The sequence below is a fragment of the Rhodamnia argentea genome, chromosome 7, assembly GCF_020921035.1.
Source record: "Rhodamnia argentea isolate NSW1041297 chromosome 7, ASM2092103v1, whole genome shotgun sequence".
NCBI classification, from domain to species: Eukaryota; Viridiplantae; Streptophyta; class Magnoliopsida; order Myrtales; family Myrtaceae; genus Rhodamnia; species Rhodamnia argentea.
Genome location: NC_063156.1, coordinates 26,623,012 through 26,648,128, shown reverse-complemented (window position 1 = coordinate 26,648,128; position 25,117 = coordinate 26,623,012). Strand labels below are relative to the sequence as shown.

Sequence of the window (25,117 nt, the reverse complement as noted above, 5' to 3'; positions counted from 1 at the left end):
TTCAAAGCCCTGCACTTCGTGCACTGATGTTTTCTTTTGGTCGACTGATGTTTGCTTATGTTTGTGCAGTGATTTCGTTCGTTTCGCCATCAGAAGAGGAGGAGAAAGGACCAAGTCCAACTGAGAAGGGAAAACATACAGAGGCAAAAGCCTCTTCTTGTATTTGCTCTAGGCCACAAGTATCAGATACATATTTCCATACCAAGGATTGTATAATCAAAGTTCAGAAATTAGTGCTCCTAAGAATGATCATCACCTGCTAAGACTAGATCGATCGACCACCACGCGTCGATGCCACGAGCCCCGCCACCCCAGGAATCCTCCTCAGCTGGAAGCCTAACACAGTGAGAGGTTATAGTAGATGTAAGACGATCCGTCTAATTTGTATAGCAGAGTCCGATCCGCCACGACAAAGGCCACCCTCTCAAGAGACCCGACCGATCGATACAACTCTCATTCATGCTGCCGCCAAGAATGCTAGAACAGCAAAGAGAGGGAAGAAAAACCCTGAAGAAAAATACTACACAACCACCACCGCGATAGATGGAAAACCGAGTACAGAACCCGAAAACAGTCAAGCTTGTGTTATGTATGGACTGCTTCTGCCTGTAAGTAAGTAAAGGTTAAGTGGGTCTTTATATTTAACAGTCAATCTTGACAAAGTTCTTGATCTCCTCCATGAGGCAGTAGAAATGCTCGTTGTTCGGGAGGAAGTAAAACCCAATCGTGGCCTCCTTCAGATATAGCAACTTCACTTCTTGACAGTTCCTTTCTAACCCTTCCACATAAGTTAATTGCCAGTCCTGGAGAAGATCCAGACCCGCCACGACGACGAGGCTCTTTGGAAACTTAAGCCCCTTGAGGCTTTTGCCGCGGGGACCAAAGGGATTGCAGGCAGGGTGGTTGCGGTCTTCCCCTTCGGGGAGATAAGCCCGCCAGTACCAATCGCGTTCCTCTAGTCTAACAAAGTATTTCCCATCTAATCTCATCTCGGATTCAGTTCTTTCTTGCCCGCCAAACAAAGGATGAAGAAGGATGTTACCTAGTATTTCCACCTCGGCCTCGGCAGCCCTGACCGCCACGTGATGAGCGATGTTACCGCCCGAGCTATCGCCAGCTAAATACACATGGACTTTAGAGTCTTTCCCACTCATCAGCCATGGTCTCGACTTCACCCACTTCAGGGCTGCCCAACCATCGTCGTAGGCACAGGGGTATCTGTGTTCGGGCGAGCGGCGGTAATTCACCGACACGACCGCCCCCTTGCAAAGGCCGACGAGGCGGCGGCAGAAGGTGTCATAAATCGCACTGTTGGCGGAGGAGTGGCTGAAGCTCCCGCCGTGGAAGAATAAAATGACAGGGACAGCCTCGGTGGTGCTCAGAGGCTTATCGATCTCTTCAAATCCCCATTGAGACACACCGTCGGGCGCCGGTAAGTACACCCGGTTCAGAAGGCCAGTGGCGCGATGGACATGATCGAACGACAAGACTCCTTCGACAGGGACGGAGTTGGCGGGCACTTTCCGGTCGAGGAACTCAGCCAAGTCTCGATTGAAGGTCCCATCGGGCCGGCGGAGGAGATTGTATGCTAGCTTGAAGTTAGAGATGAGTACCCATGTGTTTAAGGGAACAACTCTCTACAAGAGAAAGAGAGGAAAGACACAAATTAGTGCTTGGAGTGTTTACCAATTGCGACACGAATTCGACATGTTAAACAACAGATCGATCTTTGAGCATCTTGTAGCAAGAAACCAAGAAATTCACACAGCAAAATGAAAAGATCATATCATTGACAGGGAAGTTGGAAATTTACTGGAAAAGGAAACAGAAAAAGGTAGGAGCGAGGATGACCCGCCGTCCTCCAAATGTGAAAAGGCCAAACTCTTCGTCCGATCAAGCCCGAACTTCTCTCCATTTGCTATAATTAACATTGAAATTTCAACCACTAAACTTAAGACAAAAAGGAATCTAAGATAAGACGAGTCCCAAAAAAAAAAAAAAAAACCAGAAGCAGAGGCGCCATCAAACAGATCGTAAATCAGAACTGCGATTGAACAGCACGGGTAGCCACAATCACCCAAATTTTTTGAACTCGCAGTGAGGGAAGGAAAAATCACGGCTTTTTCTCCACAAACCAAGCAAAATCACCTCAGGCATCACCTTTCCAAACAAACAAGTTCGAGTCCATTGCAGGTGAAAGCCTCCAAAAAAATCGAAGCATCCAGAAAAACCCCACAAACCAGATCGCCAAATCACCTACAATTACCATCACAAACTCCCCGAACGCGCAACCACAACTGGGGTTGTTCAAGAAAAGAGAACACCAAGAAGCTGAAGGATCACAGAGGGATTCGAGGAAGCACCTTAGATTCATTGGCGTTGACTTCATTACTACCAGCCATGACACAACGAGCGATCCGAAACCCAGAGGCCAAAGAAGACGACGAACAGCAGAAAGAAGAAGAAGAAGAAGCCTAGACCCAAAACACGAGCTTCGCCACGACAGCCTTTCTGAGAATCATAATAACGGCCGGAGAGTTTTGGAGAGCGATGAAGAAGAAGCTGGCCTGTTCTCTCTCTCTCGCTCTCTGTGTCTGCGCGGGTGATTTGCTGCGTCGTGTGCGTGAGGGTTAATTTGCGCCGGAGATTCCTCGTTGAAGAAGAGAGGAGCAGGGGGTGGTTCTCTGAACAGGGGAAGGGACAGTTCTTCTTCTGATGTAACAAGAGAACAAAGATGGCTCAGACGCAATTTGAGTGAGATCGAAGATCCTACTCAGATACGTGTGTGTGTGTGAGAGAGAGAGAGAGAGAGAGAGAGAAATGGAGAGGGACTAGAGCTTAAAGTACAGACTACAGACAGGGGAGAGGGGGGAGAGAGAGAGTCTAAAGTTAAACGCAGAGGGAACGACGGAGCTGAGCGAGTGGTTAACGGAGACGAGGGAGACGACAAACTGGGGCGGCCGAGCTATACAGTGCAAGTGGGTCCCACTACCTTAAAATAACTGATTAACAAAAAATGTTTTAACAGTATCGATAGTCTCATGAATAATTTAAAATATATTTTTATCTATTATTTTTTTATACTTTTTTTTTTAACCATTCATTCTTCGTAAAATAAACATATCTTTTTTTTTTTAAAAAACATATCCTCTTAACTTTTACCGAATCCTATTTCTTCCCCACTTTGATATTTCTAAATGCTCTTTCGGGTCGATTTATTTTTCACTTAGCTCCCTCAACTTTTGGTCATTTCTACTTTTTCCCCACTTTGAAAATTTTGCATGCCCTTAGGAGTCCATTTACTTCTCACTTAAAATTTCAAGACCTAATTTCAAAGTTATATACCAAATATGAAATATTTTGGGTGTGCAAAGCCACGAAAGCTAGAAAAAAAAATATATTAAACTTGTAAATCATCGTAAATAGAATGTGAATCGAGAATTTCTCTCTTGGAGATCCGTAATCTAAAAATTACTCTTATTATATACCACTTGACGCATTACGTATAGGTGAATATGATTCTCAAAATTGATTTGTTCATTTCATGTACATCATACCTCGAAAGATATTTGATGCTATAGTGTTTCTATTTAACCCAAAAAAAAAAACAAAGAAATACCGTGAGGCAATCGATCAAATCACAAAAGGTTTGCAAAGTATCGATTCCGTTAAAATATCAAATGCAAGATATGGTAAGCAACACACACAATAGGTCATGGTGTTCAAACATGCTTTGATGATCAAATTTACTCGTGTCTAATTTTCATAATCTCACGAGTCTTACATTTACGGAATAGACAAATTGAACCGGTGACGTGATGAATTTTTACCTTAACGAACGAGCTTTCATAAGCTAAAATACATGCTTTTTATATCATTTACAGAGAAAAAAAAATTATTCAGCCGACGGTCGACTAAAGTCGATTCCTTTCACTATTTCATGAAAGAATAATAGTGAAATATGCATTTATTATATGGACCATTTCAAGTCAACATGTTGCGGTTCTAATGTCAACTTCGAAGAATTTTTTTTTTCCTTTTTCTTAACATTTTTTTTTCTAAATCCTATGATTGACTCCCCCTTTTAAGATTGTCGGGGCGGTGGAGGTCCCTCCGACCGATAATAGCCGAGCATATGCCAATGGAATAGAAGCTGTGGTATCAAGTTTCGATTAAACATGCGATTAATTATATTCAATACGAAAAGTTTTCAAAGTTTTGATCGGTAATCCTTGACAGCAGAACAACTACTAAATAGTAAATTCATTTAGATTAACTATTTTAGTGAGTTGATTGGACTAACAACATGCCAATATATACGGTCATGCACCCTAACAATTAAATTATATTAATTAATAAGTACTATCGTTTTATTCTCGTTAACGCGTTTCAAGTGCTAGGTCTTTTACGGAATAGTCCAATTTTGAAGATGTTGTGCGGGGTTACTGTTTATCTTAGTTGTAATTCATCGATTTGATAAATTCAAAAACTACGAACTTTCAATTTTAGTCCATCGTCTGATTAATAATCGAAATTACTGAGAAAATAAAACAAACAAGAGAGACGCCAAAAGAACAAGGGAGGCCAAAAAAACACGCAATCCTTATTGTCCCCGAAGCCCGTCCTATTGGCTCACGCCAGACCACCCCCCGGGGCCCCGGCGGATTTCCCAATCTACCCTCGCTGCCACCCCCAAATCACGAGAAAGCCGGGCGAGGAGGGAGACACGTGTTTTGTCCGGTAGCGGGGTTGGGCGCGTGACGGCATGCCGCTTTTTCATTTTTTTCATTTTCCATTTTCCCCTTTTTTTATATTTATTTTTTAGGAATTATTTTTGCCCCGTCTCTTTCTTACTTTTTTTTTTTGTTCGGCCGCTTGTCGCTGTTGGGGGCAAGCTCGGGTTCTTGTCGTATCCGGTGGAAGCGTGTCGCATCCTTATCGTCGCGGGCGAGCGACACGTGGCACGTTGTCTTGCGTGGGGCCCAGCCGAAACCTGATGAGACGGGACCAGACCTTCCTCTTCATCGTCCCGAAGGACGGGGAGGGACAAAAAAAAAGAGAGACGATTTTGTTGCGGAACGGGGTGGGGGGCGGGGAAGAGCCTTTGAATCCGATACGACGTCCCGAAAACTCTCTACCATGGGCCCCACCCTTTAGCGGGACCCCCCCTCCTCGAGCTGCCACGCGTCCGCCTGGGGTTTCATCTCGAGGTCGTGATCTCCCCCCCACCTAAAAAGAAAACGAATCACGGTTTCTCCCTTTTTCCCTTATTTTTTTTCCCTCCTTTGGGCCAGAACGGGAAATGTGGGAGCAGCAAAATATAATAAGCGAGTTCGCTCCGAAAAAACCGTATTCTTCCGCACCGTCAAGGGCGCGCGTGACAACACTTTCACTTTAGAAGTTAATTTATATTCTAAAATTTAATTTATAATCAGAGAATAACATTTGATAAAAGCATAAAAAAATTACTTCTGAAATAAAAAGCCACTTTATAACGATAAGTGGCGGTGGCGGCGACCTGCGGTGGTCAGTAGTGGGCGCGAAAAAATGAAAAAGAGGTCGAGTGGAAGAAATATTGATGTTGTGGCTTTCTCAACATCCCATAAGCTAGCTTAAAGGTCCAAACTTTTCCTCACAGTTATAAACCGACCACCAACCCCTTCCACAACTCCACGTGGGACAATCCCAACAGTCCCGACGAAATCAAATTCAATAAAAAAAAATACATTAATCCAACTCTTCGTTCTTTTTATACCGGTGTATCGAGCATACTTAATATGGGATAATTCAGATTTGAAAAATAAAAATCACACCCAACACGAAAACTAATGATATTCCTTCTCGGTGCTTATTTTTTAATACCCCAAAACAAAGAAATTATAAAAGAAAAGGAGTAAAATACAATATTGTATTTTTTTTTTTTGGTCGAAAAAATAATATTGTATTAACATGTTGGTCCTTTTGAGTTTGGCCGCATCCCTTGTCTTGTATGAAGGTGGCTAAGCATGTGCCACACACTGAGCATATGCCTTTCTTTTCTTTTGACCTTTTCTTGCCTTTCCAATTTTGTACTGTATCTATCTTATTTTCCCAAAAGCCGCTTTGCTTTCTTGTGCTTGAGTTTTTTAACTTTTTCATTCAATTTAAATATTGTTACCGTCGTGTTTTCGCTATTTTTAAACTTCTTACCACCTGAAATTTTCGCAATTCACAAGTTTCAACCAAAAGATAAAATAAAATATACATAAAATTTTCGCTATTTCGGAGATTTTGTTATATACTATCTGTTTAGTTAATCGTAGTACAAAAGTCGAATATTTTCACATCGTATTATGTTTATTGTTTGGTACAAACGTAACATCAGTGTAAATGAACCTAAAAACTTCACAAACGAGGAAGGTAAGTGCCTCACGACGCTCTTGCCTAATTCATTTTTATTTGCTTAATTTTTATTATTTTTTCGTCTTTTGTTTTTTATTTACTCTTTCCCCTTCCATCATTCTCAAATACAAATATATTAAACAGTATACTATACTAGCATATCCGACCAAAAAAAAAAACTATACTAACATACATAAAATACCTACAATACGTAATAAATATAAATGATAAATATATTTATATTTTATTTTATATTATAAGATTACAAGAAATTTGTATGTATAAATAAAAATAGGAATAATTAAAAATGATGTTTTTTGGTTATTTTTTATATTTTGAATTTTTTATATTAAAATGGAAATATTATTTTTAATTTTATTAATTTAAGAAGTTTGTTATTCTAGAAAAATAACTTTTATATTATGGTTATCATAAATCCTATCGACCTTTATCTCACCTCTCTCATGGGATAATTTTGTTCGGGCTAAATTCCTCTTATCTTGTTGTAACAAATGCGAAAAGCAAACACAGAACACAATGATTTACATGGCTCGATCAAGGTGATCTACGTTCACGGGCGAGGCAAAACAAAATTCCACTATAATCAAAAAAAGTACATATTATAGAAGTCGATCTTATCGGCTGAACATAAGCACATGGCTCGCAAGTCTCTCATGTAAGAAAAATCCTCCATCCGAACGAAAAAACCATAATCGCAAGATAAATAGAGCAAAAAAAAAAAAAAATTCTCGGGGAAACCCCATAGAGATTTTTTCGTACCGCTATAGAGATTTGTTCGCTTGCTCCGAGTTAGGCCTATCGGCGCAACTCTCCGCGTCACGAACTAAATCTTAATTTTTTCTCTACTTTTGGGTAGCACAAAAAAATATGTCGGGCCATGTGATGAACCGGATCGAGTACATAAAATTCAAGACATATTTAACATATCTTGTCTTGAGCAGGTATTAAACATAGGATAAGATAAATTTTATTCTACCTTGAATTATATCCCGATTACCAAACATAAGTGATTTTACTTTGGATATTATTAACGGGTCACCTATACCTTTATCAAGTAAAGAAATGTTGTTTATCGAGATGTTAAATAAAATACCTTCGACTACTTTTACTTTTTATCAAAACACATGCTAACTAATCCTCGCTAGTGTATGGAAAATCTCTCGTCACAAGCATCGAATGAAAGCTTTATTAAAAAAAATATAAAATATTACACCCCCGGAGTGATATGGAGATATTATCATCTTTTACTTCTTCAACCCGTCGACTTTTGAGATTGTAGCCATATTAAACTTCGACCGTGAAGATGATATTGATATGTAAAATTTTGCAAATAGATTTAAAATAAGTGCGCCGGCTTAATGCATTAGAAATTACAATATTCCCCTAACCACTTGTCTAGCAAAATAAAAAAAATAAAATAGTCAGGTTTATAATAAATTCCCACTCTTTTTCCTAAAACAACGTGAGGCCGATGTTGGGTTTTGGCTTGTAGTGCGTTTGGGTCAACAAACTCAGGACAGCTTTTGGCTTCTTGTGCCGTTCGGGTCAATCCCACAAAGCGCGAAAAAGTCTTTGTCGCCTGTTTTATTACACGATTTCTCGTCAGACAGTAAATGCGGGCACAAGAAGATTTTCTTGTTATTTTTGCACAACGTACTTCACTAGATCTCTCTGCTCGTACGACCGTCGTTTCTTCTTCATTTTGGACAAGACGCTTGCTCTCTTCCTTTTCGTGCCCTCTTTTGGATTGAAATGTTTGCAACTAGACGTCAGAAATGTATAATGTTTGCATCGAAAACCATCTCAAATTTTCGAAGGTTTTTGGTTATCAAGGTAAGTGATGAATATCCCTTTTAAGATTTGGTTTGAATAAGAAGAATATGCTCTCTCTATACTTTTTAATGTACTGACAAGTAATTCAATTCAAATTTCGATGCTTGAAACGCACCGGTAAACATAGTACGTGAGATAAATAATCTCAATTTGCCACAATAGAAGACCAAGTTTTTTTTTTTTGGGGGGGGTTGAATATAGAAGACCAAGTTTAGTTACCTCCAAAAATTTGATTTTTCTATTGGTGGTTGGAGACAAGGCGAACCATGTACAGTGGATATAAAAATCAAATCATGAAAGCTCAAACGCATAGATTCTCCATATAAAGTACAAGTTAAAGCAAACCCCACTCGGTTCAATGAATGTGAGGCTTCTCAGATTAAAAGAGGACATGAAAAGAAAAGGCGACCAATCACTAATGTCCATGTTTACCGTGAATTAAGCATACACAACTAAAATAACCGCCAAAGGGTCCAATCATAATCACATGTGTCCATTGCGTAGATGACAATGGTTCACGAGTTAGGTAGGATGAATTTTCGGATAAAGTATAATCGTTCTTGTTTTGAGTGATGTATGAAGAAACGTATGTGACGTGCCAATTATGGTACTAGTCAGTCAACCATTTGTTCGACCGAAAAAAAAAATCAACCATTTGTAACGATGCGAGTTAGAAATTTACACTTAATACAATGTCGTTTCATCCAATAAATTCTCGACGCGTTTTTCCTTAAATTTCTCGAGGGACCGCGAGTCAATATGTGCAAATCAATGATAAGGGAAAAATAAAAAAAAAAGTAAAAACAAAGCAGCATGTGCATTTTCGAATGAGTAGGGGTAAGTTGTTTTCTAGGGCTTGCTCTCGACAATTGATTTTAATTTTCGATAAAGTATACTGTGAATACACACCTTTGAGTGGACCATGTCATAATGTTGACTAGACCGACGAGTTTTCCTAGGTAAATTATAAATAAATATATCCCCAGGCAATCAAACCCGACAAATTTTCCTTAGACTAGACTTTAAGAAGGGATCTACTTGTCTAGAAGAACCTCTCTCGTGAATGATTCGATTTATAGGGCAGAATAAACTAGACTGCATCATATTGGAGTTTGTTGGATGCATGCATCCTAGGCTTAATAAATAAATTTAACACTTTAGGCCTCAAAGTATAGCCTAAGGTTTCCTTCTTGAATTGACTTAATTGGTGCCACTGGTGGAGCAACTTGAGCAAAGAAGAGTAATGGAGAAAAGGGCTAATTTCCTTCATGAATTTACTTAATTTATTACCCTATTTTTGTGATTTGACAATGTAAGGTTGTTGAATGACTTGATTGATCCGTGAGACATGGCATATGTAATAGATTCATATATAAACCTAGTTAAATGCAAAGACAAAGTTAAAGAAAAGTTCTGGTACCGGGTTTGACTTGTGAGCTAGGCACATTTGTGATAATAAGGCCCAATCAAAGATGTTTTTTCGAACATCCCTTTATGTTTGTGATCAAGTGTGATACTAGATAGTTTTTGACTACGATAATTTTGCCTTCAAATTCTTAAGGAAGGCAGAAGAAAAAATTTCAAGCATCTTTCTTATTTCGTTTTCTTAGATTGTAATTTTGATTTTTTCTCGTAATTAACGTGAATCGTGAATGTCATAATGTAGAATGTATGTACCCGAAGTGCCACATAAGGGTGCGTTTTCTTCTTTTCATTCTTTTTTGGTTGTTTCTCAAGGTTGGACCAACGATCTTGGATTGTACTCTAGACCGCACATCCATGATCTCAAGGTCGAACACCAGAGCAAATTCATTTCTCTAGACATAAATCTAAAAAATTAGTAATTGTTGGGGAAAAAAGACGTGAAAGCGTCTCTTTCTGAAAACGGGTTCTTTTTTGTAACGTTGTTTATTGTGGAAGCGTTCCTTAATAGCTCAAGCTTTCCGCGCGCGCATGGCTTTTATGTTCATGATATATCCATACTCAAAAGGAAAATATTTTACCGTTTGTTTTGTGAAAAATGGGGCAATTCTTAAAAATATTTTTCATAAAGCTATTTTTCAAAAAAATGATCGGTATTTGATTGAAATCTAAAAATCAATAGGCAAATATTTTTCTATGTTTGGCATGGAAAATTTATCTGAAGAAAATTATAAAAAATTATGGTTTCAAAAGTGGATTTTAAAAGAGAAAAAAAACCAAGAAAAACAAAAGACATTTTGTCTTTTAATCTTTAGCCTTTCTTTCATTTTCTTTTTTCTCCTCCCCCCCCCCCCCCCCCCCCCCCCTCCCACCCTCTTGAAGGTCTTCCATCCCCAGACGGGAACCCACTGTGGCACGGCAAGCGCCGCCGCGAGGTGCCATCCCAACGCCCTCCACCACCACGCACGCGCCGCCCGCCACCGACCACATCCGCACCCGCCCAGATGCCGGCCCGCCGACGGGCCCGCACACCCCCGAGCCGGAATCACTCCATTTCCGGCGCACCGAGAAAGTGGTGCCAAGCTCAAGCGAGCACGCACCGAACGGCCTCACCCCCACGAGCCTCCCAGGCCGCGCCGACAACGGAAGGGAGCCCCCAGAACCGCCGAACCGAGAGGCGGGAGAACTCCGGCCGTGGTCGGCGAACCACATGTCGCTCCCAAAATGGGCGGGTGAGCCTTTGGCGAAGAGCAGGTGGTAAGATGCCACCACACGGCCCGCGCGACGAGTCAACGATCGCGCCGGTGCGACTGAGGGGTGCTCGAAGGCAGGGCTTCCGGAGCATGCCCGCATGCCGCACAACCAAGGATGCGATTTGCCTCGCCGGTTCTGATGGCGGAGGGGTGATTGTCCGCGCGGCGCGGGTGGTTTTGGGTTCATTTGCTTGGGGTCGTCGAGCCGAAGAGGAACTTGCCGAGGATTGAGAAGATCCGAGCCGAGTTTGGGCGATGCTCGGCCTCCGGCACCGATGAGTTATTTACCACGAACGCCTCGTTTTACGGTTTCTTTATCGCTAGTCCACAAAATCGCCCACCATTAAAACACCCGAAATCCCCCCAAGACTCAAACCTCACTTCCGATCAATCCATTTTCTGGGGGGAAAGAAATAAGGAAGATGGAAGACGAACCACCGGCATTCAAGCAAGAATAGAAAGAGGAGGGAGGAAAAAAAAAACAAAAAAGGCTAAAGTTTAAAACAAAAATCCTCGCCCTATTTGAAATATTTGACAACCCTTATTTGAAACGATATTCACTCTAGACCCTTATTTGAGAAAACGAGGCCACTTCCGGCCCTTTTTTGAAATTTTCCCAAAAATTATTTTTATTTTGTAATTTTAATTTTATTTTCCTTCTTCTTCTACTTGTCATTGGCCATTGCGATGGCTGTCGACCAATTACAGTTGAGGGATAAGCCCGCTAGCCTCAAGTGCACTCCACCTTGTCAATGCCGGCAAAGCCAAGCCTCGCCAGCCTTGGGCGAGCTCGTCCCTCAGCCATGATTTGTTGCCAGTGACAAGCCGAGGAATAAGGAAAAAAGAAAAGAAAGAAAAGATAAAATAAAATAAGAACATAATATAATTAAAAAGAAAAGGAAGGTGAAGGAGTGCAAGAAGGAAATAGTAGGGAAAATGATTTCATGTTTTTCTCACTTTTTTTTTTCCATTGATGGAAAATGTTTTCCTTGACTAGTTTATTTTTCGTGAACAAAATATCGAAAAATCGAATTTTTTTTTTTGAAAGTTATTTTTTGTGAAATAAACAGAGCTTATGTCTCTCTCTTACCCCCGACCTTCTTGACTATTACAACAGTATAACCCACAAAAATGTACAAGAAAGAGGAGCTAATGGGAAGTCAATATAGAAAGAAAAAGGGCAGAAAGATGCCTTAAGTGACAATATTTGTGTATGACACTTACTTTGGTGTCAATTTTTTTTTTAGGTTACTTAAGTGCCAATTTTTTTTAAAAAAAGTTATTTCAGTGCCAACTCCCGTGAGCCTGGCCAAAAATCATACGTGGTAATTTTTTTTATTAATTGACTAATCCTACGTGGCTCACCGGAGATCCTAGTTTAGGCAATTTTGCGGAGCGACTTTCAGTGTCATAAGTTTTAAATTATGATCGTTTGAGTGTCAAGTTTTTTTTAAAGTGATTACATAAGTGCCATAAGTTGTAAAATGTGATTACTTAAGTACCATAAGTTTAAGACATCCCAGCCACATCGACCGAGAGACAACGTTTCTCTTTGCACATGTGGAATTGATTTTTTATTTAAAAAAGCCATATCACTAAATTGTTTGAATTAAAAATGCCATGTCACTAAATTATTTTAACTAAAAATGTGATGTATTTATTTTGATTGTAATCTCTTGCCCTTGACACTTAAATGATCATTTTTTTTCCCTATTTGACACTTAAGTGAGCCGACAAAAAATTTGGACACCAAAGTGAGCTTCATGTACAAATATGTCATTTGAGGTGTTCTTGTGCCAACGAAAAAGTTCGTGCAATGGGTGATGATTGGAGCATGTGATATTGGATCTAACTCCTTAATTTAGAGATTTCAAGTCTCCCCTTGGGACATTCACTTAACTCATGATAAAATGTCGGTCTCTACAAATTATAATTAAACTAAACGGGAGCTCCAATGCATTTGATCATTTCACACGCAAGTTTGATTGAACCCGATGTCACGTCCATGCGAATAAGACGGATGGACATTGAGATGGTGATTGATGGAGATGGTGAGAGTGAAAAAGAAGATGACGCTTTGCGATTCCACGGTGTTTGTTTCTTTTGTACATGATTAGCAGTGGGTATTTTCATTGTATTTAACTTTAATGCATTAGACATGCCTTCTTTGGGTCGATGGTGTTAAGAAGATATTGTAAGATATCTAAAGAAGAATGAGACCGCACGAGGTTGGGCTTGTTAAACCATTTATACACGCGTATATTAGGCCATATCCTTATTTAACAGATTATTTAGCTGGAAATTCTCGACAGCAAAATATCTTTCATCGAAATTCGTTCTTCACCTTTTAAATGTGAAAATAGATCCCGTGGCGATTTTCGATAGGAGAGATCCAAATAGTCAAAATCAACAACGTAAATTTGGCATGGATTCTAATAAAACTATACAAATATGACTCCAACCGGAGTTTGCCTCAACGGGGAGATCTAATAAATACAATTTCAAAGGAAATTGATACATATGGATTTAGAAGAAACTATACAAACTAAAATCAAACCAAAGTTTGACTCAATATTGTCACTACTCATTTGAAATTGCTCCCGACCTCGGACATGACAACGTAGCAACCTCAGGTCGAGCATGCCGCCTCATGTCGGAGGTCTTAAGCTCATATTGAGGTTGTGCGACCTCAAATATGGTGGTGTGAATAACCTTCATTGGAGGTCGGCTAGAGGGAGCAATAACCGAAGGTGGTGTTGGAAGCCAGAGATGGTGGTGGAGAGCGGAAGGTGGTGTTAGAGTCGAGTCTAGGGCAGCGTGCAGCAATCGTGGTGGGCTTTGATAGCAGCAACAGTTGACCTTTGATGGAGGTTGGAGGTAAAACTAGGTGCCGGTCACCGAGGTGGCACCGAGCACCGATACGTCGACGATGCCATCGGTGTGGCCAACAAGGGACATCAAGCTCGAGCAGCCGGGGAGATATCACGAGATAGCAAGCTGCAAGCACGAAGAAGAGGAGGAAAGAAGAAGACAAAGAAATGGAAAAGGAAAGAGAAAAAAATAAAGATATTAATGGACTAATATAATTTGAATTGAAAATCATAATCAAAATTTTCTCATAACTTTTATTGTGTAAACAAGTTACAGCGGTAAAAGACACATGATCTGACACTTCATTTAATAAAAACCTCAAACATTAAAAGTTTAGGTTCTCGATTGAATTAAAAAAAGAAATAAAGTTGAGAAACTTGATTGTAAAATGGCCAAATAGTTAGATGTATGAGATCATCGTATTTATAATTAACCTTGAGTTTTATTAATGAAAATAGATAAGCGTCAATGAACTTTAGTAAGAATTTGAACTAACAAATTCAACAAAAATACCAAGTTGTGATTGGGGTCTTATAGAATTATTTCCTCGTAACATAGACTAAAAGAACGTATTGAGTAAGAATAGAATCAAAAACTCATGTTTCTTTGAGTGCAAAGTAGGGGTGAGCAAAAACATGGGGATACAACCAAATCGGACCGGACCGTACCGTACCTAATCGGCCGATTTTGGATAGTAACCGGCGGGCACGGGTCCGGTTCTCGATTTTAATTTTTTGAAATCAGTGAGTACCGGCTCGATTCATGGTTTCAAGTGGGAACTATCCAACCATCCAACCGGACCGGACCTATTGATATATATATATGGATCCATTGATATATAATATAATATAATTAATTAATTAAAGCTAAAACCCTCAAATTTTCAATGACGTGATCTAAACAAACAAGACCTTTGGGTTCTGAAAATGAAGAGGTCGATCATGTAATGGTCTTTTTCTCAAAAGAGTGCTAAAGCAACTTATCAATGTGATATTGAGCTCGTAGTGCAGGTGACAGATGCTCAGCATCTTTGGCCTAAAGACAAAGTAGTCAAGCTTAACTCCCTGAATTGGAGAGCTTCATCCAGCAAGCAATTTCCCCATGTTCAAACCTCGAAAGACCTTGAGCCTTGCAAGTTCAATATTTGCATATACAGACATGGTTGGTGCTGGTGCATATAATCTTCGTTGGTGCCTTTTTTTAATTGATGTTAGTGATCGGTAGGACCGGTTCTATGGATCCAACCGGGAACCATACCGGACTAGTGATTTAGTTCTTGGGTGGATCCATAGAATGAGCGGGTGGTTCAAATCCAATATTTTCTTGTTGCCTTTGCCAAAGATAATAGTTAGTGTTAACCCTTTGGCATTGCAACCTTCTTAAGCTAAGTGATGTGCAAATTACGTAGCTTCCTCCAGATGTGGAAAGCTGGTCCAAAGCAAGAGGGCTTGAAGGTGGACTTACAGATTCTAAATACAAACCAGAAAGATACCTCTTTAGACATAGTATGGTAGCCATTATGATTTAACGGACATCAATCTTTCAAACTATAATGAGATTAGCGCTTGAGTAACGCGAGATGGTATCGCTTAAAGAACAGATTCAAGCACCATGAGAAATGTTAGAGTTCACTCGTCTAAGTGGATACAGTGTGATTCTCATTATACAAAAAATGACAAAAAATCTCTTTTCAATAGCATTATTTCAAGCTAGCTAATCATGTAAGTCACGATAGCTATGCGAAAATTTATTTTGTTTAGACGTGAAAATTTAACTATATCAAGATGGGGTATGATGCTCATGTCTTTTAATAATTGACTAGTGTACATGACGACTACTAGGCCGAGCATCATGCAAGAAAAGATGGCAGCAAATTGAGAATAAGGTTGGACATAAATTAAATCAAGATGATGGACGGTGTTCATGTACTTTTATTACCAGACATGCACTAGGGTTGAGGGTTTTGCAATCGACTCATGATCAATTGCATGTATATCCATTGCTCACCACTCTTGATTTTTGTCTGTTTTTTTATTCATACGCATGTCTTGATTCCTCATAATTAAGGACATAATCTCACATTATTTAATGAAGGGAAAAGTCGGGACAAAAGTTAATATGGTCAACAAAGTAAAACCCAGGTCGTTAACCGTCACATTGCCTTTTTTGACATCTAACCCTGAATCTAGGGCTTGTGCATTGTTTCCAAATGTACACACATGTAGAGCGCAACGTAAGCGATCGCCAACGACATTTGGAAGGGATTGGCCTCAAGGAATCATGTCTTCTATCCACCATAAAAAGGAAGCCCTACAGAACACACCCACCCACTGAAATCTAGGTTACAAATCAGATAGAAATAGCTAGAGAAGAGAAGAGAAAATCCTAGACTTAATATGGAGGAGGTGGTGGTGCTGATAGTGGGAGCTGGCCCTTCAGGCCTAGCGGTCTCCAATTGTTTATCTCACCTATCAATTCGAAACATAGTTCTAGAGAGAGAAGACTATTGTGCCTCGTTGTGGAGAAAGAGATCATATGATCGCTTGAACCTCCATCTTGCTAAGGAATTCTGTTTACTGCCCTACATGCCCCATGCATCGTCATCCTCCACCTTCATGTCCAGAAAATCCTTCCTCGAGTACATCGACTCTTACATCTCTAGGTTCGGCATTGAGCCCCGGTACTGTCGTTCCGTCGAAGAGGGCTCGTACATCGAGAATGAGAGGAAGTGGAGGGTCGAAGCTAGGAATACGTCAACCCAAGAGAAGGAGGTCTATATGGCCCAGTTCTTGGTCGTGGCAACGGGCGAAAACAGCAAGGGTTTTATCCCCGAGTTGCCCGGGTTGGACGGTTTTGAAGGGAAGACCATCCATTCGAGCGAGTATAAATCCGGAAAAGATTATGAGAATAAAGAAGTTTTAGTAGTTGGGTGTGGAAATTCGGGGATGGAGATTAGCTATGATCTATCAAACTTTGGTGCTCATACTTCAATTGTGATTAGGAGCCCAGTATGGCCTCTTTTCTGTTTGCCTATTTTTCTGTCTTCCATCATTTTTGCTTCAAAATTTGGGCATGCATGGCACGGGCTTGACCTAATTCAAAGTCTTTTTTTTTTCTTTTAAAATGTAAGGTCTTCATATCGTTTTCACTTGCCTTTATATAGGACAATTAATGCACAACACCATTATGATCTTTTCGTCTAAACCTTCCTAATGAGATTTTGAGCTTCAACCTGAAGAGGATTGCAAGATCTCGGTGAATATCTAGCATTTATAGTAAAAAGCAAATGAATAATTTAAATCACATAATAATCTGGTCTATCCCTCAACCATATATATTATTGAGATGGAGAGAAAAGTAAAAGGACAATGATCTATTGATGCAATTGTGCATCTTGTTGCAGCTTCATGTGCTCAACAAGGAGATGGTTTATGTTGGAATGCTATTATCCAAGTATGTCCCAATGACAGTCGCCGATGCCGTGATGACATTTCTTGGGAAGCACTGGTATGGTGATTTGACTAGGTATGGGATCCGTCAACCGGCTAAAGGCCCATTTTACCTGAAAGTGGAGAGTGGAAAAACTCCAATAATTGACGTTGGCACGGTTAAGAAAATCCAATCCGGAGATATTATGGTAAGAGCTACATATACTATTGACATTTTTTCCGTGTTTATTTTCGTCAATCATGCAAAGCTCAAGTGTTTCCTGATCATTTGTGTTTCGACAATTTATAATCATGGTGGCTTTGTTCATTCTGATTTTTTTTTGCAGGTTCTTCCTGAAATAGTGAGAATTAATGGTAATAATGTTGTGTTTCAGAATGGCGTTGTTAAGCGATTTGATGGGATTATCTTCGCAACAGGCTACAAGAGTACTGCAAATTATTGGCTCAAGGTTTGTCCAAGCAACTAACATAGCACCATTTTACTAAGTTTATAGCATTGAATTTCACATATAGACATGTAGTTTTTCATGAAACCCAAGATGAATGTCAATGAACTAGAGAATATAAGCATCACTACACAAAATAAGAAAAGTCTGTTCCCACAAAGTATTATGATTTGGCATGTTTTTTAGGCTGCTCTACTTTTCATGGAGGGAAAGCACCTATAATTGCATTTTCAGCCTTTTGAAAAGGATATAGGATTTGCTTTGTAGATCCACGTACAAGTAGTTTAAGGTTGATTAACTGCTAACGATTTATGCTATACTATATAAGGTGTTAGAATGTATTGAATATGTGCAATTGGTAGATTTGTAGTTTATATAACAGTGTGTTTGAATATTGTGAGAGTCAATGCAATAATAAACTTAGGTAGTTAAGTATTAATTATGTTATTTTTCTTGTACTGAATCAGGATAATGAAGTTATCACGTTATTTACTCTCTCATACTTTCTAATTGAAGGAATGCGGTTTGTCGAACATGTGCAGGATTACGAGTACATACTGAACAAAGAAGGGATGCCGAAACGCCCGTGCCCGCATCATTGGAAGGGAGAGAACAACATTTATTGCGCAGGTTTCTCTAAGCAAGGGTTGGCAGGGATCGCGAGAGATTCGGTGGCCATCGCCAATGATATCAATGAAGTTCTAAACGGAATAAAAGGGAAGACTAAACTGAACTAATCAACTTCGCTCTCCCTCTATCTCTATCTATCTAAGTTGACTGATTTTGAAGTTTGGAATGTAAGAGAGAACGCTTCTAAACGTGGATGCAAGCTCCTAAACTCCGTGTCTAGGGTTTCTATATGAATAGGGATGAGAGGCCTCTGCATGCTTGTTTACTGGTGTGTAATGGTGGTCCGCGTTTTATGTTTTATTCAGCAATTTCCAATTGAGTCCAATGCTAGTCAAAGCTAATCTCTTGAACTTCTTGTTGTGAAAATGGATCTCCCTCATACTCTTGTTGTGTTCTGCTCCTGTTTGTGAGAGGGCACCACTGCGACACATAGGGAATTAGAGTTAGTATGTGTAGTGGCAAAAAAAAAAAAAAATTTGCTTTGAAAACCCACTTATAGGAGGAATCCTGTTATAAATTTCTATAATAGATTCCATTTGCCTCTCAAAATTGAGAAATTTTTAGGAGGAAACATATGATCTCAAATACTAGTTTTGGTGACTAATTTGTATGTTACCATTGTCAAAGTCACAAAATAATTTTGACCATCATCTAGGTAATGATTTATTTGGCCTCGAAAAGATCTTTTACTACAACCGATATTTTAGATTATTAATAGTCAAAACTTTTGTTCTTGTTTTCATTGGGGGTTTCTTTAGTTGTTGAAACTTCATATGTTCACTGAACAAATGACTTGAATGAAATTAACAAAACCTAATAAATTATATCTCATCTTTCCAAACCAAAAAAAGAAATATATCTCATCTTTTCTATAGTTAAAAATAATTTAACTGGATTTTCCTATTAGTTTATTTCTTTCATTAGTTGGATGTCATTATATTTGTTAGAATAAAAGACAATTATTTACATATTTGATAAAATCCAACATTGGAAAATAGAATATATAAACTATGAAGAAGTTATTCTTTAAACAGGCCACGTTCTTTCCGTTATTCAAGTTCTTTTTCAAGCTTATGTCAATAGCATTAAAACAAGTAGGAACTAAGACTGCTCCAAATTTTAGACGACTTATTTTTAGGAATCTATTTTCTTATATGAGTAACTTCGTATGCGTACTTTTACCCCCAAGGTTTTTTTTTTTTTACCACAGTGCCTTGGCTGTCAAAACAAAGACATTGGGAAACTACAATAAGTCATTGTGCCAGCAATTGCAAAAATCAGGGTAATGACGTCGTAAGAGTGTAACTAACCATTTAATATGTTGAGTTAGATGCTTATGTGAAAAAAAAAATGTCTGGGTTGGCGAAAAATTAAGGGAATTGATTGCATGACAGTTTTTGGGTGACTGTTGTACTAGCAGTCCCTTTTGGGTCACAAAAAAATAAATTATAATTAGATAAAATTATTGTGGGGTCCACATTTGTAAGGATTTGTGGTTCACAATGTACTGTTATTCTCACAGTCACCCAAAGAAAATTATGCTAGCAAATCTCAAAAATTAATAGATGACGGCTCCTCTCCCTCTCTGCACCAAGGCCACTACCGTCGTTTGCCTTGCCACCTCCACTAGACTTGGGTTGTGCCACTTGCACCATCACCACCCGTTTGAAATTGCTCCGGACTTGACACCGGAGCAACCTCAGAGTCTAGCACGTAGCCTCATATCGAAGGTCGTATGCTCATATAAGAGGTTGTGAGACCTCAAATATGGTGTGGGTAACCCTTCATTGGAAGTTGGCTAGAGTGAGCGATAACCGAAGGTGGTGGTGGTGGAGAGCCGAAAATGGTGTTATAGCCGAGGCTAGGTTAGCGATGAAGCAATAGTTGGGGGTTTTGGCAGCAGCAACAGTCGACCTCTAATGGAGCTTGGAGATAAAACCAGGCGCCAACGTGGCATCGAGCAGAGGTATGTAGACGAGGCCATCAGGTGTGGCCAACCGGGACATCAAGCTCGTGCAACCGGGGAGATATGACAAGCTGGCAAGCTGCAAGCACGAAGAAGAGGTGGAAAGAAGAAGATGAAGAAAAGGAAAAGGAAAGAGAGAAAAAAATATTAATTAACTAACTTAAACTTGAATTGGCAATCGTAATCAACATTTTCTCATAACTTTTATTGTGTAAGCAAATTATAGTGGTAAAAGACACGTGATCCGACACTTCATTTAATAGAAACCTCTCATTCAGTGATATTAGAAGTTGAGGTTCTCGATTGAATTACAACAAGAAAGAAAGTTGGGACACTTGATTGCAAAATGGCCAAACGTTCATGCATGTGAGATCATTATTTCTATAATAAACCCTAAGTTTCATTAATGAAAATAGATAAGCATTAATGAGCTTTGTTAAGAATTTGAATTAACAAATCCAACAAAAATGCCAAGTCACGAATGGGGTCTTACAAAAATTATTTCCTCATAACATCGCCTGAAAGATCGTATTGATTAAGAATCGAATGAAAAACTTATGTTCTTTGAGTGCAAAATCCAAATGCTCTTGTCTAATAAGCTAATCCCTTAGTATTTTTTGTTATATATATCTCATAACAAAATAAGAGCAAAAATATTATCATGAAAAGGTTGTCCGAGCTTTGCTGTTTTTAGATTTTAAGGTGATTTCAAGAGTTTATAAGGAAAGTTCCCAATAGCTACATGGTAGGTTGCAAAGTAAGGCACGGACCTTGTCTATCCTGGAACCTACACACCCCTACCTTTGAAGACATAATAGGGTGGATTTAATGAATAGAATACTTACACATAATGAACCTTGATTCGCAATACTTTAATTTGAAGTGATATTAGTTTGGCATGTAACAACTTTTATGAGCTAAAAAAGTACACAAATAGAAAAGAGCGTCACACACGAAAAAATGTTCCCAATACATAGAAAATATTGTCAGACACGACGGAATGTTGCCAATAGATGTAAAATATCGTCGGACAAGATGCAATGTCGCCAACCGATGGAAAATGAAGTCAGACACGACGCAATGTTGCCAATAGATGAAAAATTATGTTAGATAAAAAATTATGTCATCCAAATGATAATTTTAAATACCGTGAAAAAGTTGAAATTTTCTTATGCTATTAAAGGATAGAGTTAGATTTTCATTACCGTAAAATGCACATAAAATAATTCTTTTTGATAGACTTTTCAAGTGTTTTTATGTTGTATCGTGCAACAGTTTTTCGAGGTCGGCTACTTTTTTTCCTTGTTAAAAAACTCTATATCCATCTTTAGATACCAAGATGATTTATCATTTTTATGTCCTTAAAAGATATGGGAAATTCCGCTAGCAAGTGATTGTAGGATATGATCCTATGTACTAATTTGCCAAGATACTTCATTTTATCCAATCCAATATTTTCTTGTTGCCTTTGCCAAAGATAATAGTTAGTGTTACCCCTTTTGCATTGCAACCTTCTTAAGCTAAGTGATGTGCAAATTACGTAGCTTCCTCCTGATGTGGAAAGCGAGTCCAAAGTAAGAGGGCTTGAAGGTGTACTTATAGATTTTAAATACAAACCAGAAAGATACCTTTCTAGACATGGTATGGTAGCCATTATGATTTAACGGACAACAATCTTTCAAACTATAATGAGATAAGCGCTTCAGTAACACAAGATGGTATCGCTTGAATAGCAAATCCAAGTATTGTCAGAAATGTTGGATTTCACTTGTCCTAGAGGATATGGTTCAATTCTCATTATGTAAATAATGACAAAATTCTCTTTTCAATAGCATTATTTCAAGCTAGCTAATCATGCAAGTCACGACAACAATGCTAATCTACAATAAAATTATTTTTGTTCAGACGTGGAAATTTAACTAAATTAAGATGGAGTATGATGCTCATGTCTTTTAATAATTGACTGGTGTACATGACGACTACTAGGCCGAGCATCATGCAAGGCAAGATGGCAGCAAATTGAGAATAAGTTGGCCATAAATTAAATCAAGATGATGGGCGGTGTTTATGTACTTTCATTACCAGACATGCACAAGGTTTGAGGGTTTTGCAACTCACTCATTACCTATTAATGGATGTATATCCATTGCTCACCACTCTTGATTTTTGTCTTGTCTTTTTATTCAAACACAGTCTTAATTCCTCATAATTAAGGACACAATCTCATGTAATTTAATGAAGGAAAAAGTCGGGACAAAAGTTAATATGGTCAACAAAGTAAAACCCAGGTCTTTGACTGTCACATTGCCTTTTTTGACATCTAACCCTGAATCTAGGGCTTGTGCATTGTTTCCAAATGTACACACATGTAGAGCACAACGTACGCAATCGCAACGACATTTGGAAGGGATTGGCCTCAAGGAATCATGTCTTCTATCCACCATAAAAAGGAAGCCCTACAGAACACACCCACCCACTGAAATCTAGGTTACAAATCAGATAGAAATAGCTAGAGAAGAGAAAATCCTAGACTTAATATGGAGGAGGTGGTGGTGCTGATAGTGGGAGCTGGCCCTTCAGGCCTAGCGGTCTCCAATTGTTTATCTCACCTATCAATTCGAAACATAGTTCTAAAGAGAGAAGACTATTGTGTCTCGCTGTGGAGAAAGAGATCATATGATCGCTTGAACCTTCATCTTGCTAGGGAATTTTGTTCACTGCCCTACATGCCCCATGTATCGTCGTCCTCCACCTTCATGTCCAGAAAATCCTTCCTCGAGTACATCGACTCTTACATCTCTAGGTTTGGCATTGAGCCCCGATACTGTCGTTTCGTCGAAGAGGGCTCGTACCTCGAGAACGAGAGGAAGTGGAGGGTCGAAGCTAGGAACACATCAACCCAAGAGAAGGAGGTCTATATGGTCCAGTTCTTGGTTGTGGCAACAGGTGAAAATGGCCAGGGTTTTATCCCTGAATTGCCCGGGTTGGATGGTTTTGAAGGGAAGATCATCCATTCGAGCGAGTATAAATCCGGAAAAGATTATGAGAATAAAGTAGTTTTAGTAGTTGGATGTGGAGATTCGGGGATGGAGATTAGCTATGATCTATCAAACTTCGGTGCTCATACTTCAATTGTGATTAGGAACCCAGTATGGCCTCTTTTTTATTTGCCTCTTTTTCTGTCTTCCGTCTTTTTGCTTCAAAATTTGGGCATGCATGGCACGGACTTGACCTAATTCAAAGTCTTTTTTTTTCCTTTTAAAATGTAAGGTCTTCATATCGTTTCCACTTGCATTTATATAGGACAATTAAAGCACAACACCATTATGATCTTTTTGTCTAAACCTTCCTAATGAGATTTTGAGCTTTCAACCTGAAGAGAATTGCAAGATCTCGGTGAATATCTAGCATTTATAGTAAAAGCAAATGAATAATTTCAATCACATAATAATTTGGTCTATCCCTCAACCAAAAAAATATATATTTTATTGAGATAGAGAGAAAAGTAAAAGGACAATGATCTATCGATGAAATTGTGCATCTTGTTGCAGCTTCATGAGCTCAACAAGGAGATGGTTTATGTCGGAATGCTATTATCCAATGTCCCGATGACGGTCGCCGATCCCGTGATGACATTTCTTAGGAAGCTCTGGTATGGTGATCTGACTAGGTATGGGATCCGTCAACCGGCTAAAGGCCCATTTCACCTGAAAGTGGAGAGTGGAAAAACTCCAGCAATTAACCTTTGCACGGTTAAGAAAATTCAATCCGGAGATATTATAGTAAGAGCTACATATAATATTGACATTTTTTCCGTGTTTATTTTCATCAATCATACAAAGCTCAAGTGTTTGCTGATCATTTGTGTTTCGACAATTTATAATCATGGTGGCTTTGATCATTCTGATCTTTTTGCGGGTTCTTCCTGAAATAGTGAGGATTAATGGTAATAATGTTGTGTTTGTGTCGCGACCTAAAAATCGGGTTTTCCAATTTTAGGTTAACAGATTGCCATTAATTAATTTGGCTCGAACTCTCCCAAGTTCTACCAAATCGTGATTTATGGTTCAAATGATTATCTTTCAAAAGATTTTTAATTTTTCGGAGCCGCCACTAATCATTTTTGGTAGGTCGACTAGAAACCTAAATAAAATAGTGGGAGAAAACTATTTTATTTCTACGAATCAGAAATCTTGAGTTCAGGACTTGGTTACATTAATTTATAAAATTAATGCCCTTTCGGTAGCAATTTCTTGAAAAATATTTAGTGTGACAATTTTGATTAATTCTGACTTAAAATTCAAAGGTGCAATTTTTGGGTTTTCTTTTTATGATTTTTTTTTTTGTATTTTGGACTAATTTCCAAAATTAAAAATTAATGAAAAAATGAGGGTGAATTGGTTCAAGATTAACTTATAATTCTCGGGTTTAACTATCATTAATTCCCAAAATTTTTAAGAAAATCTCTTAACCCTAAGCATACATCTTTTTAAAAAAATTGAAATGGATTCCAAAGATTTTATTTAAAGATGCAATCCATTAGATAGGATTTCTAGAAAATCTTATCTTTCTAAAAATGATAAGACGTGGTTTTTAAGAAACCATATCTTCCTAATCTTTTTTTATTTTCCGACACGAAATTTAAAGATATGAGACAAGAATTTTTATTTTTATTTTTGTTTTCTGATTCTTTTTTTTTTTTCAGTTTTTGTGAATGAATTTAAATTCAAGTTGCAAATCTTTCAATGAAAAGGATAATTACGCTGAACTTTTCGAATTAAGTTTCGATCCGAAGCCCGACTGATCGACCTTAAAAATTCGAAATTCTCGCTATGGAAATAATAT

The 25,117-nt window shown here is 38.6% G+C and overlaps 3 protein-coding genes across 3 annotated transcripts; 2 read left to right on the top strand and 1 right to left on the bottom strand.

Moving 5' to 3' along the window:
- Nucleotides 1–141: 141 nt before the first annotated feature.
- LOC115742486 (gibberellin receptor GID1B-like) lies at nucleotides 142–2,897 on the bottom strand. The gene is made up of 2 exons (XM_030676789.2): nucleotides 2,364–2,897; nucleotides 142–1,637 (listed from the first exon to the last, which is right to left on the bottom strand). Exons 1-2 carry the CDS (start codon nucleotides 2,400–2,402, stop codon nucleotides 642–644), a joined length of 1,035 nt encoding a protein of 344 aa, XP_030532649.1. The 5' UTR covers nucleotides 2,403–2,897; the 3' UTR covers nucleotides 142–641.
- Nucleotides 2,898–16,177: 13,280 nt separating this feature from the next.
- LOC115732382 (probable indole-3-pyruvate monooxygenase YUCCA10) lies at nucleotides 16,178–18,413 on the top strand. The gene is made up of 4 exons (XM_030663018.2): nucleotides 16,178–16,789; nucleotides 17,185–17,418; nucleotides 17,557–17,679; nucleotides 18,219–18,413. Exons 1-4 carry the CDS (start codon nucleotides 16,178–16,180, stop codon nucleotides 18,411–18,413), a joined length of 1,164 nt encoding a protein of 387 aa, XP_030518878.2.
- Nucleotides 18,414–22,809: 4,396 nt separating this feature from the next.
- On the top strand, nucleotides 22,810–24,216 carry LOC115742581 (probable indole-3-pyruvate monooxygenase YUCCA10). Its single transcript, XM_048282656.1, has 3 exons — nucleotides 22,810–23,421; nucleotides 23,824–23,942; nucleotides 24,207–24,216. The coding sequence occupies exons 1-3, from the start codon at nucleotides 22,810–22,812 to the stop codon at nucleotides 24,214–24,216; spliced, it is 741 nt and encodes a 246-aa protein (XP_048138613.1).
- The last annotated feature ends 901 nt before the right edge of the window (nucleotides 24,217–25,117 follow it).

Coding starts and splice junctions, on each gene's coding strand:
- LOC115742486 (XM_030676789.2), bottom strand. CDS start 2,402: ATGGCTGGTAGTAATGAAGTCAACGCCAATGAATCTAAG. Junction 1,638..2,363: donor TCAACGCCAATGAATCTAAG/GTGCTTCCTCGA, acceptor TTTCTCTTGTAG/AGAGTTGTTCCCTTAAACAC.
- LOC115732382 (XM_030663018.2), top strand. CDS start 16,178: ATGGAGGAGGTGGTGGTGCTGATAGTGGGAGCTGGCCCTTCAGGCCTA. Junction 16,790..17,184: donor CAATTGTGATTAGGAGCCCA/GTATGGCCTCTT, acceptor ATCTTGTTGCAG/CTTCATGTGCTCAACAAGGA. Junction 17,680..18,218: donor CTGCAAATTATTGGCTCAAG/GTTTGTCCAAGC, acceptor GAACATGTGCAG/GATTACGAGTACATACTGAA.
- LOC115742581 (XM_048282656.1), top strand. CDS start 22,810: ATGGAGGAGGTGGTGGTGCTGATAGTGGGAGCTGGCCCTTCAGGCCTA. Junction 23,422..23,823: donor CAATTGTGATTAGGAACCCA/GTATGGCCTCTT, acceptor ATCTTGTTGCAG/CTTCATGAGCTCAACAAGGA.